General features: G+C 37.0%; 1 protein-coding gene across 9 annotated transcripts in view; it reads right to left on the bottom strand.

The window, feature by feature from the left end:
* Window positions 1-12,773, bottom strand: part of PPP4R4 (protein phosphatase 4 regulatory subunit 4) — a 111,816-nt gene that overhangs the window by 49,591 nt on the left and 49,452 nt on the right. For all 9 annotated transcript variants that reach the window (XR_012042986.1, XM_072864430.1, XM_072864431.1 and 6 more), the window contains 7 exons: window positions 12,584-12,753; window positions 11,269-11,388; window positions 8,740-8,817; window positions 7,174-7,257; window positions 5,399-5,581; window positions 4,274-4,379; window positions 3,317-3,464 (listed from right to left, as the gene is read on the bottom strand). Coding sequence is in view for 8 of the 9 variants with exons in the window: in XM_072864430.1 (XP_072720531.1) it covers window positions 3,317-3,464; window positions 4,274-4,379; window positions 5,399-5,581; window positions 7,174-7,257; window positions 8,740-8,817; window positions 11,269-11,388; window positions 12,584-12,753 (889 nt within the window). In the remaining variant the exon portion in view is untranslated. The remainder of the gene's footprint in view (window positions 1-3,316; window positions 3,465-4,273; window positions 4,380-5,398; window positions 5,582-7,173; window positions 7,258-8,739; window positions 8,818-11,268; window positions 11,389-12,583; window positions 12,754-12,773) is intronic.

The raw sequence follows: 12,773 nt of genomic DNA, 5'->3' as shown, positions 1-12,773 counted from the left end.
TGTACTAAGGATTGAAATTGTTCTTGAGGTACCCAGCCCCCTGAGCTGGAAGATGGGGACAGAGAGCAGAATGGAGCCTGCATAATCCAAGGGGAAATGGTTAGCAACCTGCTACACCACTTAGACACACACAAGTCTATGGGGCCTGCTGGGATCCACCAAGAGTACTGAGGGAGCTGGTGGAAGTGCTCACCAAGCCACTCTCCATCATTTATCAGCAGTTCTGGCTAACTGGGGAGGTCCCAGTTGACTGGAGGTTAACAAATGTGATGCCCATCTACAAGAAGGGCTGGAAGGAGGATCCAGGGAACTACAGGCCTGTCAGTCTGCCCTCAGTGCTGGGGAAGGTTATGGAGCAGATCATCTTGAGCGCCATCACGCGGCATGTACAGGACAACCAGGTGATCAGGCTCACTCAGCACGGGTTTATGAAAGGCAGGTCCTGCTTGACTAACCTGATCTCCTTCTATGACAAGGTGACCCGCCTAGTGGATGAGGGAAAGGCTGTGGATGTTGTCTACCTAGACTTTAGTAAAGCCTCTGACACGGTTTCCCACAGCATTCTCCTGGAGAAACTGGCTGCTCATGGCTTGGACGGGTGTACTCTTCGCTGGGTAAATACTGGCTGCATGGCCGGGCCCAAAGAGTGGTGGTGAATGGAGTTTACTCCAGTTGGCGGCTGGTCACAAGTGGTGTTCCCCAGGGCTCAGTACTGGGGCCAGTTCTGTTTAATATATTTATCAATGATCTGGATGAGGGGATAGAGTGCCTTACCCTCAGTAAGTTTGCAGATGACACCAACCTGGGTGGGAGTGTTGATCTGCCTGAGGGTAGGAAGGCGCTGCAGAGGGACCTGGACAGGCTGGATCGATGGGCTGAGGCCAGCTGTATGAGGTTCAACAAGGCCAAGTGCAAGGTCCTGCACTTGGGCCACAGCAACCCCATGCAACGCTACAGGCTTGGGGAAGAGTGGCTGGAAAGCTGCCAGGCAGAAAAGGACCTAGAGACGGTGGTCAACAGCCGGCTGAATATGAGCCAGCAGTGTGCCCAGGTGGCCAAGAAAGCCAACGGCATCCTGGCTTGTGTCAGAAATAGTGTGGCCAGCAGTACTAGGGAAATGATTGTCCCCCTATACTCGGCACTGGTGAGGCTGCACCTCGAATACTGTGTTCAGTTTTGGGCCCCTCACTACAAGAGAGACATTGAGGTGCTGGAGCGTGTCCAGAGAGGGGCAACGAAGCTGGTGAAGGGTCTAGAGCACAAGTCTGATGAGGAGCGTCTGAGGGAACTGGGGTTGTTTAGTCTGGAGAAAAGGAGGCTGAGGGGAGACCTTATCGCTCTCTACAACTACCTGGAAGGAGGTTGTAGAGAGGTGGGTGACAGTCTCTTTTCCCAGGTAACAAGTGATAGGACAAGAGGAAATGGCCTCAAGTTGCACCAGGGGAGGTTTAGATTGGATATTAGGAAAAATTTCTTCCTAAACATTTCTTCCGAAAGGGTGGTCAAGCATTGGAACAGGCTGCTCAGGGAAGTGGTTGAGTCACCATCCCTGGAGGTATTTAAAAGACATGTGGATGTGGCACTTAGGGATATGGTTTAGTGGTGGACTTGGCAGTGTTAGGTTAATGGCTGGGCTCGATGATATGAAGTGTCTTTTCCAACCTAAATGATTCTATGATAATTGATTTGCCTTGATTGCTAGATACTGTTTCTAAACTGGTTGTATAAATGTGTCCGTTTTTTATATCATTAAAACAAAAATGCTCTGCAGATTAAATAAAAATATTTCATATATTTTAGAAAATAAAAATCACTGCCTTTGATCAGACTGTAATAGTACATAATAGTGAAAAGTTTTAATCTATAGGAATAGATTAAAAAAAACCTCAAGAACAATATATGGTGATATTCTCTGCTGTTCTCAGATTCCACTGGCTTGTGATCAGAGACAATCCTGCACCAGAGATGGTAACTTTGTGATTAATAACACAAAAAAATTTTCTTACATGAGTTCATCTTACTGTTTTTATACCTTCAAAACATTTTGACCTTCACAACTTCCCATCACAAAGAGTTACACCACTCTAAAGCTAGACTAATATCTCCCTAAGTTTGTTTTAAAATCATAACCTAACAACAACATCTGACTTCTAAACTTTAGTCCACCACAGACAGTGCATTCCTTTTGTAAAAAGCACTAGGGAACAATCCAGAAAAGAATTACAACAAAATTAATTTTAATATCTGCTAAGAGATTGCAAGTTATTTCAAGTTTCCATTAAATTTTAATATGATATCAATAGACCTTTTAATTAAAGTGTTTGTTAAAAGCAACAAGCTACTTCAGATTATATATAAATTTAGTTTATTGTTTTAATATAATCCTCTTAACTTAAGGACATGAGACATGAATGTTAACCTATATGCACAAAATGGCTCAGTTTTTAGGTTTGAGATCCTGCTGAATTGAGATGTGGTAGTTATACTGAATACAAGGTTTATTTAAACACTCTCGCTTGGTAATAAACTGTACCTACTGAAGCTTACTGAATGCACATATGTATGTGCAAATTATACTTATATAAATCTCTATGCAGCATTAGTATTAGATGTTCAGACACGTTAATGGTGACAACATGAATTACACACATCAGAAATAAGATTAAAAGCGTAAAATCATGCAAAATACATGACCAAATAAAAGGAACTATTTTCTTACTGGTAGTAAGTGCCTGGTCCCTATCTATTTAGTGAAGAAAAAAACTGACTACAAGAATAACGGAAAAACCACTGTATAAAAATGAATAACATACCAAAATTCCCTTATATTTTTCTATTCTTTTTCAATTTACTGGAACAATGAAGTAGAAAACTTTTAGGTAAGCTAAAACCTATGCTAACTTGTTAAGCTCAGACCACTGAAAGAATTGCTCGTGTGCTTGACTTTACATATTGTGATGTTGAAATGGATGGAAATTAATGGAGACTGTGAAGTTATGTTTCTCTCTCTCTACACCCATGAAACAGAGTATTACTTTCTTCTCATCTATTGCTGGCTCCTCTGCCTCAGTGTTCTCACTCCCAAAACCTGACACTTTCAATCAGTCCCCCAAACACTCAGACTGACCTGCTTCTGTGGTTTTCTAACTTTATTCCCATAGTCCTCTACACCTTTAATACTGGTCACTCTGAAGGCTCTGTACCTTTTTACTCAAGTCCCATTATTTAAACAAAACATAAAACCTGTAACAATATTTCTTAATATATTATTTAAAGCTTTTTTCCTGTACACTGCTACATACTCTTCGTACAGTACCTCACATTTGCCACTGGATCATGTGTAAGTTCAAGCACAGGTAGAAAGAAGTATTTACAGAAGAATGATTTTGAAAACAGTTCCATAATGAATTCACAAGTATCTAAAAACCGAAGTCTGTTCCAATAACTTTTTCCTTGGCCCAGTTCTGAAAAATAACAATCCACAGATATTATCTATGAAGTTTTCAGTGTCATCTAGAAAACCTTTCAAAGGCTAACCTTTGACTCAAAGATGATCATCACGCTCATCACAAGGCACACCTTCTCAGCCTATCTCAATTCTTTCTTTCAGTGAAAGCCTGACCTTCTGAATTCAATGACCATTTCTGTCAGTGAGCATTTTTTTTCAGAAATTCAACCTGTCCCTTTAACCATTTGAAAAAGCAAAAATAGTAAGTGAACTAGCTACTGTGTTGAACAAAACCCTGTATGCTATTCAAACCATGTCACAAGCGTAGCAAAATTACTGTGTAAACATTAAGGATTGCTAATGGGAACTATTCAACCTTCTAACCTATCTTTAAAACACATAGCATCGACCAGAAAGTCAACTAAGATGACTAACTCATTCATAAATTAATTTCCGAGAAGATTTATTCAGCACTTCTTATGCTGAAGCCTCTAGAGAATTTTACTTCTGTAGAGGAACTCTGCTTTGTATATTGCAGCACCTACAGCTAAGCAATTTTGGATTTAAGAAGTAGGGCTGGAGGGGCCTTGGCATATTATCAATTTCCCATATTGCCTCTTTCCCAATTCCTTTGCATAAGCTTCAGATATATTCCTCGCATACAAATAATATGTTTTGCCTGGTGATAATGTGAGCAACTGAATGTCTTCTAAGTGTAATCCCACCAATGATGGCAGGAAGTTACACTGAATAAATATAACCGTAAACAGATCTTCAGTCAAAACTAACTTGCATCTCTAAGTAATCAAGGAAAAATTATCTTACGTTCAATCAGTTTCTGAATAACCTCATGCCTCTGTTCTTGCTTGCGATTATAACGTAAATAAACACAGAGAGTTCGAGCAGCTGCTTTTTGGACTGGCAGGACATTCTTGAAAGAAATAGAGGAAACTTAATTAAACATACCTGAAGATATATGACTAAAAACATATAAAAATTCTAGATGTAGAAAAAAATAGCTGAAAATTAGCCTAACTTTATAAATGCTGGAATGAATGGAATGAAGCTTGGGAGAAGTTCAGATTGGATATTAGGAAAAGGTTCTTCATTGGGAGGGTGATCAGTCACTGGAACAGGCCCCCCATGGAAGTGGTCAGGGCACCAAGCCTGTCAGAGTTCAAGGAGCATCTGGACGATGCTCTTAGTCATATGGTTTAGTGTTAGGTAGTCCTGCAAGGAGCAAGGAGTTGGACTCGATCTTTATGGGTCCCTTCCAACTTGAGATATTCCATGATTCTGTGAAATTTTGAAATAATTGGCATAATGTAAGGGAGAATAATGAAGTTTGGCCAGTTTATGAGACACCTGATTCTTTATCCCTTCTAACTTGTTTATTCAACTATTTCATAAACGCCTTAAAGTATTCCATGTTTTGAAGGCACCTTCTATATTGTGGGTGTTAGAAAAGAAAATTTGCAACATCTTGTCTTACAAAAGACAGTTTTACTCTTGAATTAATTCAGTAAAATTTCAGACCAGTAGCTCTAAATGATCATTCATTTTCACAATTAAGTGTTCTTTCATAAAGAATGGAACACAATGCAATGTAACCTATGGAACCAGGAAAAAGAAGGCATATCTCAGAGGAAAAAGTTTTCATTTACTTAGAAACAAACTGATAATGAGCACAAGGAAAGGAAAGAAGTCTTGGGTGGGAGGAAAAACATGACAATCTGCCAATCTAAATTTTGCTCCTCAAACCGGGTGTGGGGGGGAGAGTTCTCAGAGCAATTTCTCAGTCATATAAAAAAAACCACAGCCTGATATACAATTCAATGAGAAATACTACTTTAAGTTTTATATAAAAGTGCTACACATAGCAAATATCTAGTGCTAATTGCTCTAAATACAGTAAATAAATGAAAAACAATAGGAAAGAGATGGGCTCACATTTGTCAAAATGATTGTCAACATTCTGTGAAGAAAACGGTAATAAATCTGATCACTTGATATGATATGCGGGAGACATGCATATTTTTGTAGTAACTTCTCATGAGTTCTCCACTTTAAAGAAGTTGCTGCTCTCTGTTCTGCTGTTGTTAATGCCGGAATCAAGTCAGGAATAGACAATAACTAGAAATAAAAATATAAACATTAAAGTAATTTTACATCTTCTAGCTCCATGTCACGTTACTATGCTTAAAAAGCACATCATGACAATGTAAGAAGGGAAGAGATTTTAAAATGGGTCAATTAATTCCTCTCCTCAGACAGGATCAGCTACACTGTAACCATTTCCAGCAGATATTAGTCTAACTTGTTCTTAAAATAATTTAATGATAGGGATTAAACAATCTCCCCTAAGCAGTAAATGCCACTTAACTAGTCAAAAAGCTATTCCAGTACCTAACTAAAGACACGTTCATTTCCAACCCCTCCTCCTGACAAAGGAAAACTCATCACCATTCTCTTTGTAATACCCTTTTACAGATATGAAGGCCATTACAACAACCCTCCCCAGTCTTCTCTTTCTCAAGCCAAATAATTCCCATTTTCCTCCTAACCTCTTAAACTTTGCAGTTATTCTTCTCGGCTCCCTAATTAATTTTAGTAGTAATTATACACCTTTTCTCAGTAGGGGGCAAAGACTTTATAGTAGCCAAGCTAACTTCTCTTTAGCACTAAGCAAAATGAAACAGACTTCCACACTTGATATGGCACTTGTTATATGGTATATACATTTACAGCTGTACACATCGGACAAATTCACATTTTAAATTACACTCTCAACTTTTGTCCATACAAGAAAAGAAATTTATTCAGTTCTTATATTGTTGGAATATTTTAATTTCTCTATACATTTAGGAAATATGCTCAAAACAGCAGTTTGAAACAGGAGATGATCTTTTATGTTCCATTTAGGACAAGAGGAAATGGCCTCAAGTTGCACCAGGGGAGGTTTAGACTGGATATTAGGAAATTTTACTTCACTGAAAGGGTTATCAAGCATTGTAACAGGCTGCCCAGGGAAGTGGTTGAGTCGCCATCCCTGGAGGTATTTAAAAGACGTTTGGATGAGGTGCTTAGGGACATGGTGTAGTGGTGGTCTTGGTAGTGTTAGGTTTACGGTTGGACTCGATGATCTTAAAGGTCTTTTCCAACCTATACGATTCTGTGATTCTGTGATTTTACAGGTGGGAGTCACTGAATAAACCATCATCTGGAGCCACACGCAATTAAATTAGCAAAGTTGGTAGCTGAATACAGATCTCCTAAATCCTAATTCAGTGCCTTTACCTCAGGAAACAGGCATCCTCCTAGCAGAAACTGTGTCTGAAAATGGCAGCCATGGGCAGTTGCCACATCAATATATATTAAAAAAATATATTAGGTATTAGCTATCACTCCTTTAGCATGAAAACAAGTTTTGTTTTAACTTAATTATTTCAAAATCTGTATTTCAAAATTTGATCTATTTCAGCAAATCTGTGGTTAATTAGGAAAATATAAAAATGAACAGTTTATACATGTTCTTAAGTCTAATCTTTCAAAACCTTTTTATTTTGAAGTTTATAAAGTCAACAAGCAATCAAAAAACCACAGAAGCTTTATATCTCTCCAAAGCAGAAACTAACCATGAAAGCCTTTTCATACAATATATGCCTAAACAACTTTGCTACTACCTCAGTTTAGAAAGCAAATTAAAAAACCATGAGAATACCCACCTTGCTTTCTGATCCACTGTTTTCTCCTCCATTAGTCATTAGTTCAAGGATTTCAGGAAGGTGACCTACCAGGGCATCTAACACCTATTTAAAGAAAGGCTGCATGAATGAGGTCTGTAAATTAACTTGACTCAATTTTTATCTCTCACCAACATACCCTTGCTGACATCTCTTATGTTACTGTCTCTCAAATCCATCTTAAAAAAAATAAAAAAAATAAATATATATAAAAATGAAAAAGAAGAGGTGCAACATATTTGCATTGATGAGGACTGAGATTTAAAATTGATTTTTTAATGTAGTAAGTATAATAGGTTTCAGTTTAGGAAAACAAACTCTAGTTTTGATTTATGTGAATACCACAGTCAATACTTTCTAAACTATTCACAGCATACAATATTTTAAAATGAACATTCATTCTTAAGAAAGATCTGTATTTCATAGACAGTTAAGAGCCTCGACAAACACAAATAAATGGTTTATGTCAGCTGAATCTTAAAGGCAATTTTTCCTGCTTTAAGAAAAACTGCAGTTGATAAAATAGAATATATAGCCTATATTAATAGAATAACCTTACTTTCAAATGTTGTACTACTTGAAACTAGACTAGAAAAGTATATCATTAAATATTTTTTGCACCAATTCTGACTGAGGTGATATATAAGGCAAAGGACCAAACATTTTTTATTATTTAGATAACTGTATAGGGATCAAACCGTGGAATTTTTCAAAATGACCAGCTGCTTCTGAGTCTCAACTTTCAGGTGTTCAACTTGAGAAATCTTTTAAGACAGGTCAGAATTTCATAAACTATAAGTAGCTGTTCTATGAACACTTAATTTCCTTGAAAATGCCTAACAAAGGGTACCAAAACAAAAAGGGGCACCTGAAAGCAAAACTCATTTTTCAATGCCATATCCAAAGACCCTACATAGAAAACAAAAAAGATCAACTGTTGGAATAAGTAGTATCAGAGGAAATGGTGATTGTCTCAAACATAAATATCTGTCTTTTTCAATCCAAAAAAGTCTCACTATATTGTCTGTAATATAGCTAAGTGATTCATGTTTTACGCAGGCTGAAATCAAGGTACACTAAACTGTCTCATAGACCCTCGCAGATTCTGTACCAGATCTTTGACTGAAACTCTTTCTATAAGTCTTGATCTTTGAACCACACACAACTTCACCTCCTCTTCAACTGGAGAAATGAAAATTAAAAAAGCAAAACCCTTGAACACTATCAATGATTATTTTAATATAGTATCAAAACCAAATCTTTCCACAGAATTTGTAAGGTAATAAATAAGACAGCAATTAAAACAATTTAGAATGTATCTTTTTAAAAGTTAATAAATTCAGTGTGGGTTTACTAAATTCAAACACCTTCCTATTTTCCTCCTCTTTATTCACAGAAGGCTGGCATCTTTATGAAGTGTCTGTGAAACAGAAGTAAAAGCTGTTGATTATTTCAGATACTATACCATCTCATCACAGAGTTATTAAACATCAAGATAATCTGCCTCAATGTAACAAGCGAAAGAAAGTTCCAATAGAAGTATATTACCTCCAGTGACTCATCCTGTAATAGTGTTACCAGTTCTTTATGTATTGTATAGACACCAGAATTTAAAAGCTTAGCAACCTAAAAAATAACAGTAAGATAGCAAGGTGAAACATTCTTTAGTTCCATGGCACTACAACAACTATACTACATGTGCTTACTTCACAGCAAGCATGAAGAAGGGAGGCAGAACAGTTGTTTAATATCAACCTTTTAAAGTTGTGTACTTTCCCATTGACCACATTAAAAATATGCTTATATAAAGAATATGAGTCAAGAAACAGGCCTATTAACTAACCATGAAACATGCTTTTAGAATTAACTCTAATTCATATTTTCAAAAAATTTTTAAGACTGCACTGCAAAGCTAGAAAAATTCCTCCTGGAATATTCAAATGTTGTACTTCATTCTCCTTAGGAGAGTTAACAGCCAGTCAGCTATATAATTTACAAAAGATAAAACATAAAAATTGGCTTAGTCTGTTCTGGATTTTAAATTTCCCCAACCTTCCATCTGAAGTTTTCACTCCTTACTTCTTTGGGTTTTTTACTGTGATTCATAAATCACGTATAAATTTCTAAAAACCACGAAAAGTCCATCTCCACACTGTTAAAAAGGTTTTATAGCAAATAGGAGAAAAAACTGAGGAATGAGATTTTTGCCATATGGAGCACTTAGGTGATGCTTTTTAATGGTTTTCTTTGCTTATATAAGCCAAGTGAAAATAAGAGCTTACTTCCAATCAGGATGAAGCTTTAGAGAAATGGCTACAAAGTTTATCTTAAAAAAAAAAAAATCCACCTAGCAGTTGAATGCCATAAATTACTCATTTCTGGCTGTCACGTGGTTGCAAATTATGGTGTTAAAAATAAATCAACCAGCACTAAATGTATATTCAGACCACGGTATAACTTTACACGTTTTTTTAAATGAGATAAAATACTTTACTTATATTCAGGCAGTATCTTAAAAGTGTTATACATCTGACACGAAACATTATGTAGAATTATACGCTAATTTTATAATTTCAACAATTACCTTGGATTATCATTCATTAAGACAAGGCATCAACAGGTAAAGAGAACTGGAAATCCATCCATCTGCCTTAAGATGGTGGAAATAAAGCCACCTTGGCTTCATTTATGCCTCTACTAGTGATTTAAATACTTTCAGCAAGCTGCTTAACTTATCAATTTCTGCAGCAACAAAATGGGATTAAAAACTAGCTCGAGGACTGAAACACAAGGATTCTCAGTAAAACATTGTGAAAACCTTGAAGATCTCCCTGTATGGGTTATAACCATCAGGAGAGAGTATATATTCATTTCTGGAATTCACCCCATATAGCTAATGATATCTATACAGCTGTACATTTTTGAACTTTTCTGAAAGTAATACAGTGGAACTTATGTAAACTGAATGGAATAATAAGAATACATATGCTTTTACATCTGCATAAATTTCCAAGTAGTTTTGTATTAAATTTGAGCATTTAACTTAGATTTGATACATATCAACATTCTCCACAGAACACCAGCATAGTAGCAAACTCTAGAGTTGTCCTGGTTTTGGCTGGGATAGAGTTAATTTTCTTCCTAGTAGCTGCCATAGTGCTGTGTTTTGGATTTAGTATGAGAATAATGTTGATAACACACTGATGTTCTAGTTGTTGCTAGGCAGTGCTTACACTAGCCAAGGATGTTTCAGCTTCCCATGCTCTGCCAGGTACACAAGAAGCTGGGAGGGGGCACAGACAAGATAGTTGATCCAAACTGGCCGAAGGGCTATTCCATACCATATGACATCATGCTCAGTATATCAACTAGGGGGAGTTGGCCGGGGGGCAGTGATCACTGCTCGCGTCTGGCTGGGCGTTGGTCAGCGGGCGGTGAGTGGTTGTATCACTTGGTTTTTTCCTGGGTTTTGTTCCTCTCTTGCTCTCTTGTTGTTTTCCTTCTCATTACAATTTTTATTATTATGATGATTATTTTTTTGTTCCAATTATTAAACTGTTCTTATCTCAACCCATGAGTTTTCTTACTTTTGCTCTTCCAATTCTCTCCCCCATCCCACCGGGGGGGAGGGTGAGCAAGCGGCTGGGTGGTACTTAATTGCTGACTGGGGCTAAACCACAACAGTTCTCAAGAAGATTTTCAGGACTCTAAGTGGCAAGTTCTTTTCTTGTGTTTATCTTGTTATTTTTTAATAATATTCAAAACCTTAAAATATTCTAATTAGCACAATTGCTTATGTTTGTGGTACTAGACCAGTTTAAGTTTCTTCCAGCTTTTGCTCCTTAAGAGCTCACCTAGCAATAGGCTCTTGTAGCCAAATGTCACACAACTTAAATACTAATGTGTATATATGGGCTGTATTTACATATTAGAAGGGACTGAACACCTTTGACAAACTAAATTTCAACAAGTTTTCTCAAGTTTTTTGCTTTTGGTTGAACAGTCACAAATGTAAGCTTAAAGAAGAAAACAACATAAAAACATGTCAGTACTAACAAAATACCTTTGTAGACTTACTTCATAGAAGCTTATGGCCATAGTATATCTGACGGGAACTTCAGGGTCATGACAAAGGCAGAAGAATATAGAATATAGTTCCAAATGGAAGTTCTTTGGATCCACAAAAACAATCATGGCCTGTGGAAAGATAAAGTCTTATTAACTGTATAGCTAAAGGACCACATTACCAGAAATTATTAGATGAAAACATTGAGTTACAACCAGCAAGACACTTGGGAGACAACAGGTTGTGATTTTAAAGAGGAAGTGTGGCATTTTTGATGGCCGTGTCAAAACCCAGGCATCAGACAAGTTCTAGAGTTGAGAACTAAACTGGATTTACATATCTTCCAGACATGCTGCAGGCTTTTCTTCTGAAGACACAGATGAAAAACACAAGATATAAAACATTAGTTTTATAAATATTGTTAATGTTTCAGTACACTAGTGGAAGCTGCAACTGGAGACTTCAAAAACAAAACACACTTTAGCAAGCAGCAAAGCAAGCATCTGAATTTCAACATAATTGTGTGTGTACCTACCTCATTTTTGCTCAAATAAACCAGCAGATGTCTACCTATATACATAGTGCTTGTCTTTAACAGGCAGAATAAAAATAACTGTCTACTGGCTCTTGGTACAAACATATTTTCTTTAAATATAAACAGAGAATGTCAAAATACAAGGTAGATTTACAGAAACATGAGTGGTAAGTTTGAAGACCTCCCATAAACTTGAAAAGACTTTTTGTATTCAGGCAGGAACATGACTAAAACGTGAATCTAACCATTCAGATTCAATCTTCAACTCCCTGTAATGCCACAACACAGCAAATGCGAAAACCTAGCTTGAGTCACCATTCCTAGAGGTATTTAAAAGACATGCAGATGTGGTGCTTAGGGACATGGTTTAGTTGTGGACTTCACAGCGCTAGGTTAACAGTTGGACTTGATGATCTTAAAGGTCTTTTCCAACCTAAACGATTCTATGATTCCATGAAATTGCAGACTCTGTTTCACAGCCATTTTCTCAATGCCTTTGTGCTAAGGGTTTGGAGAACAAGTGTAGGAAAGAATGAGACCAGTGACCTCTTAGAACAGCACTCTTTCAGTTAAAACTTGCCAATAATTTCCTGAGGCTCTGCAAAGAGGAATCTTTCCTGGTAACTCTTCTGGACAACCTCTACTTTAAGCCATTAACTTGAACTTTCCAGGAGAGAGCCAGAATCTAACTAACAACGTACAATTTGGCAATAACTTCTCTTTCATTCATGCAGTCCTATTTAGTGAACTATGTGTGACAAATTATTTAATCTTAATTTAAAGTTACGTACTGGAAAATTGTAAGCACAGTTCTTCCTCACTGAAATATACTTCTTTTCCTGTTCCAGAGTTTGAAGTTGTAGTTGATTATCATTGTGTCCATTTTCCTGCTGTAAACCCAGTGTGGAAAGCTTCTTATAGAATTCCAAAAACCGTAAGTGCTGTTCAGGAGTAAAAATGCCTGGGGGAGGAAAAAAAAAG

Source organism: Ciconia boyciana, chromosome 6 (assembly GCF_034638445.1).
Source record: "Ciconia boyciana chromosome 6, ASM3463844v1, whole genome shotgun sequence".
Lineage (NCBI taxonomy): Eukaryota > Metazoa > Chordata > Aves > Ciconiiformes > Ciconiidae > Ciconia > Ciconia boyciana.
The sequence above is the reverse complement of the archived record's forward strand: the minus strand, read 5'-3'. Positions and strand labels throughout refer to the sequence as shown.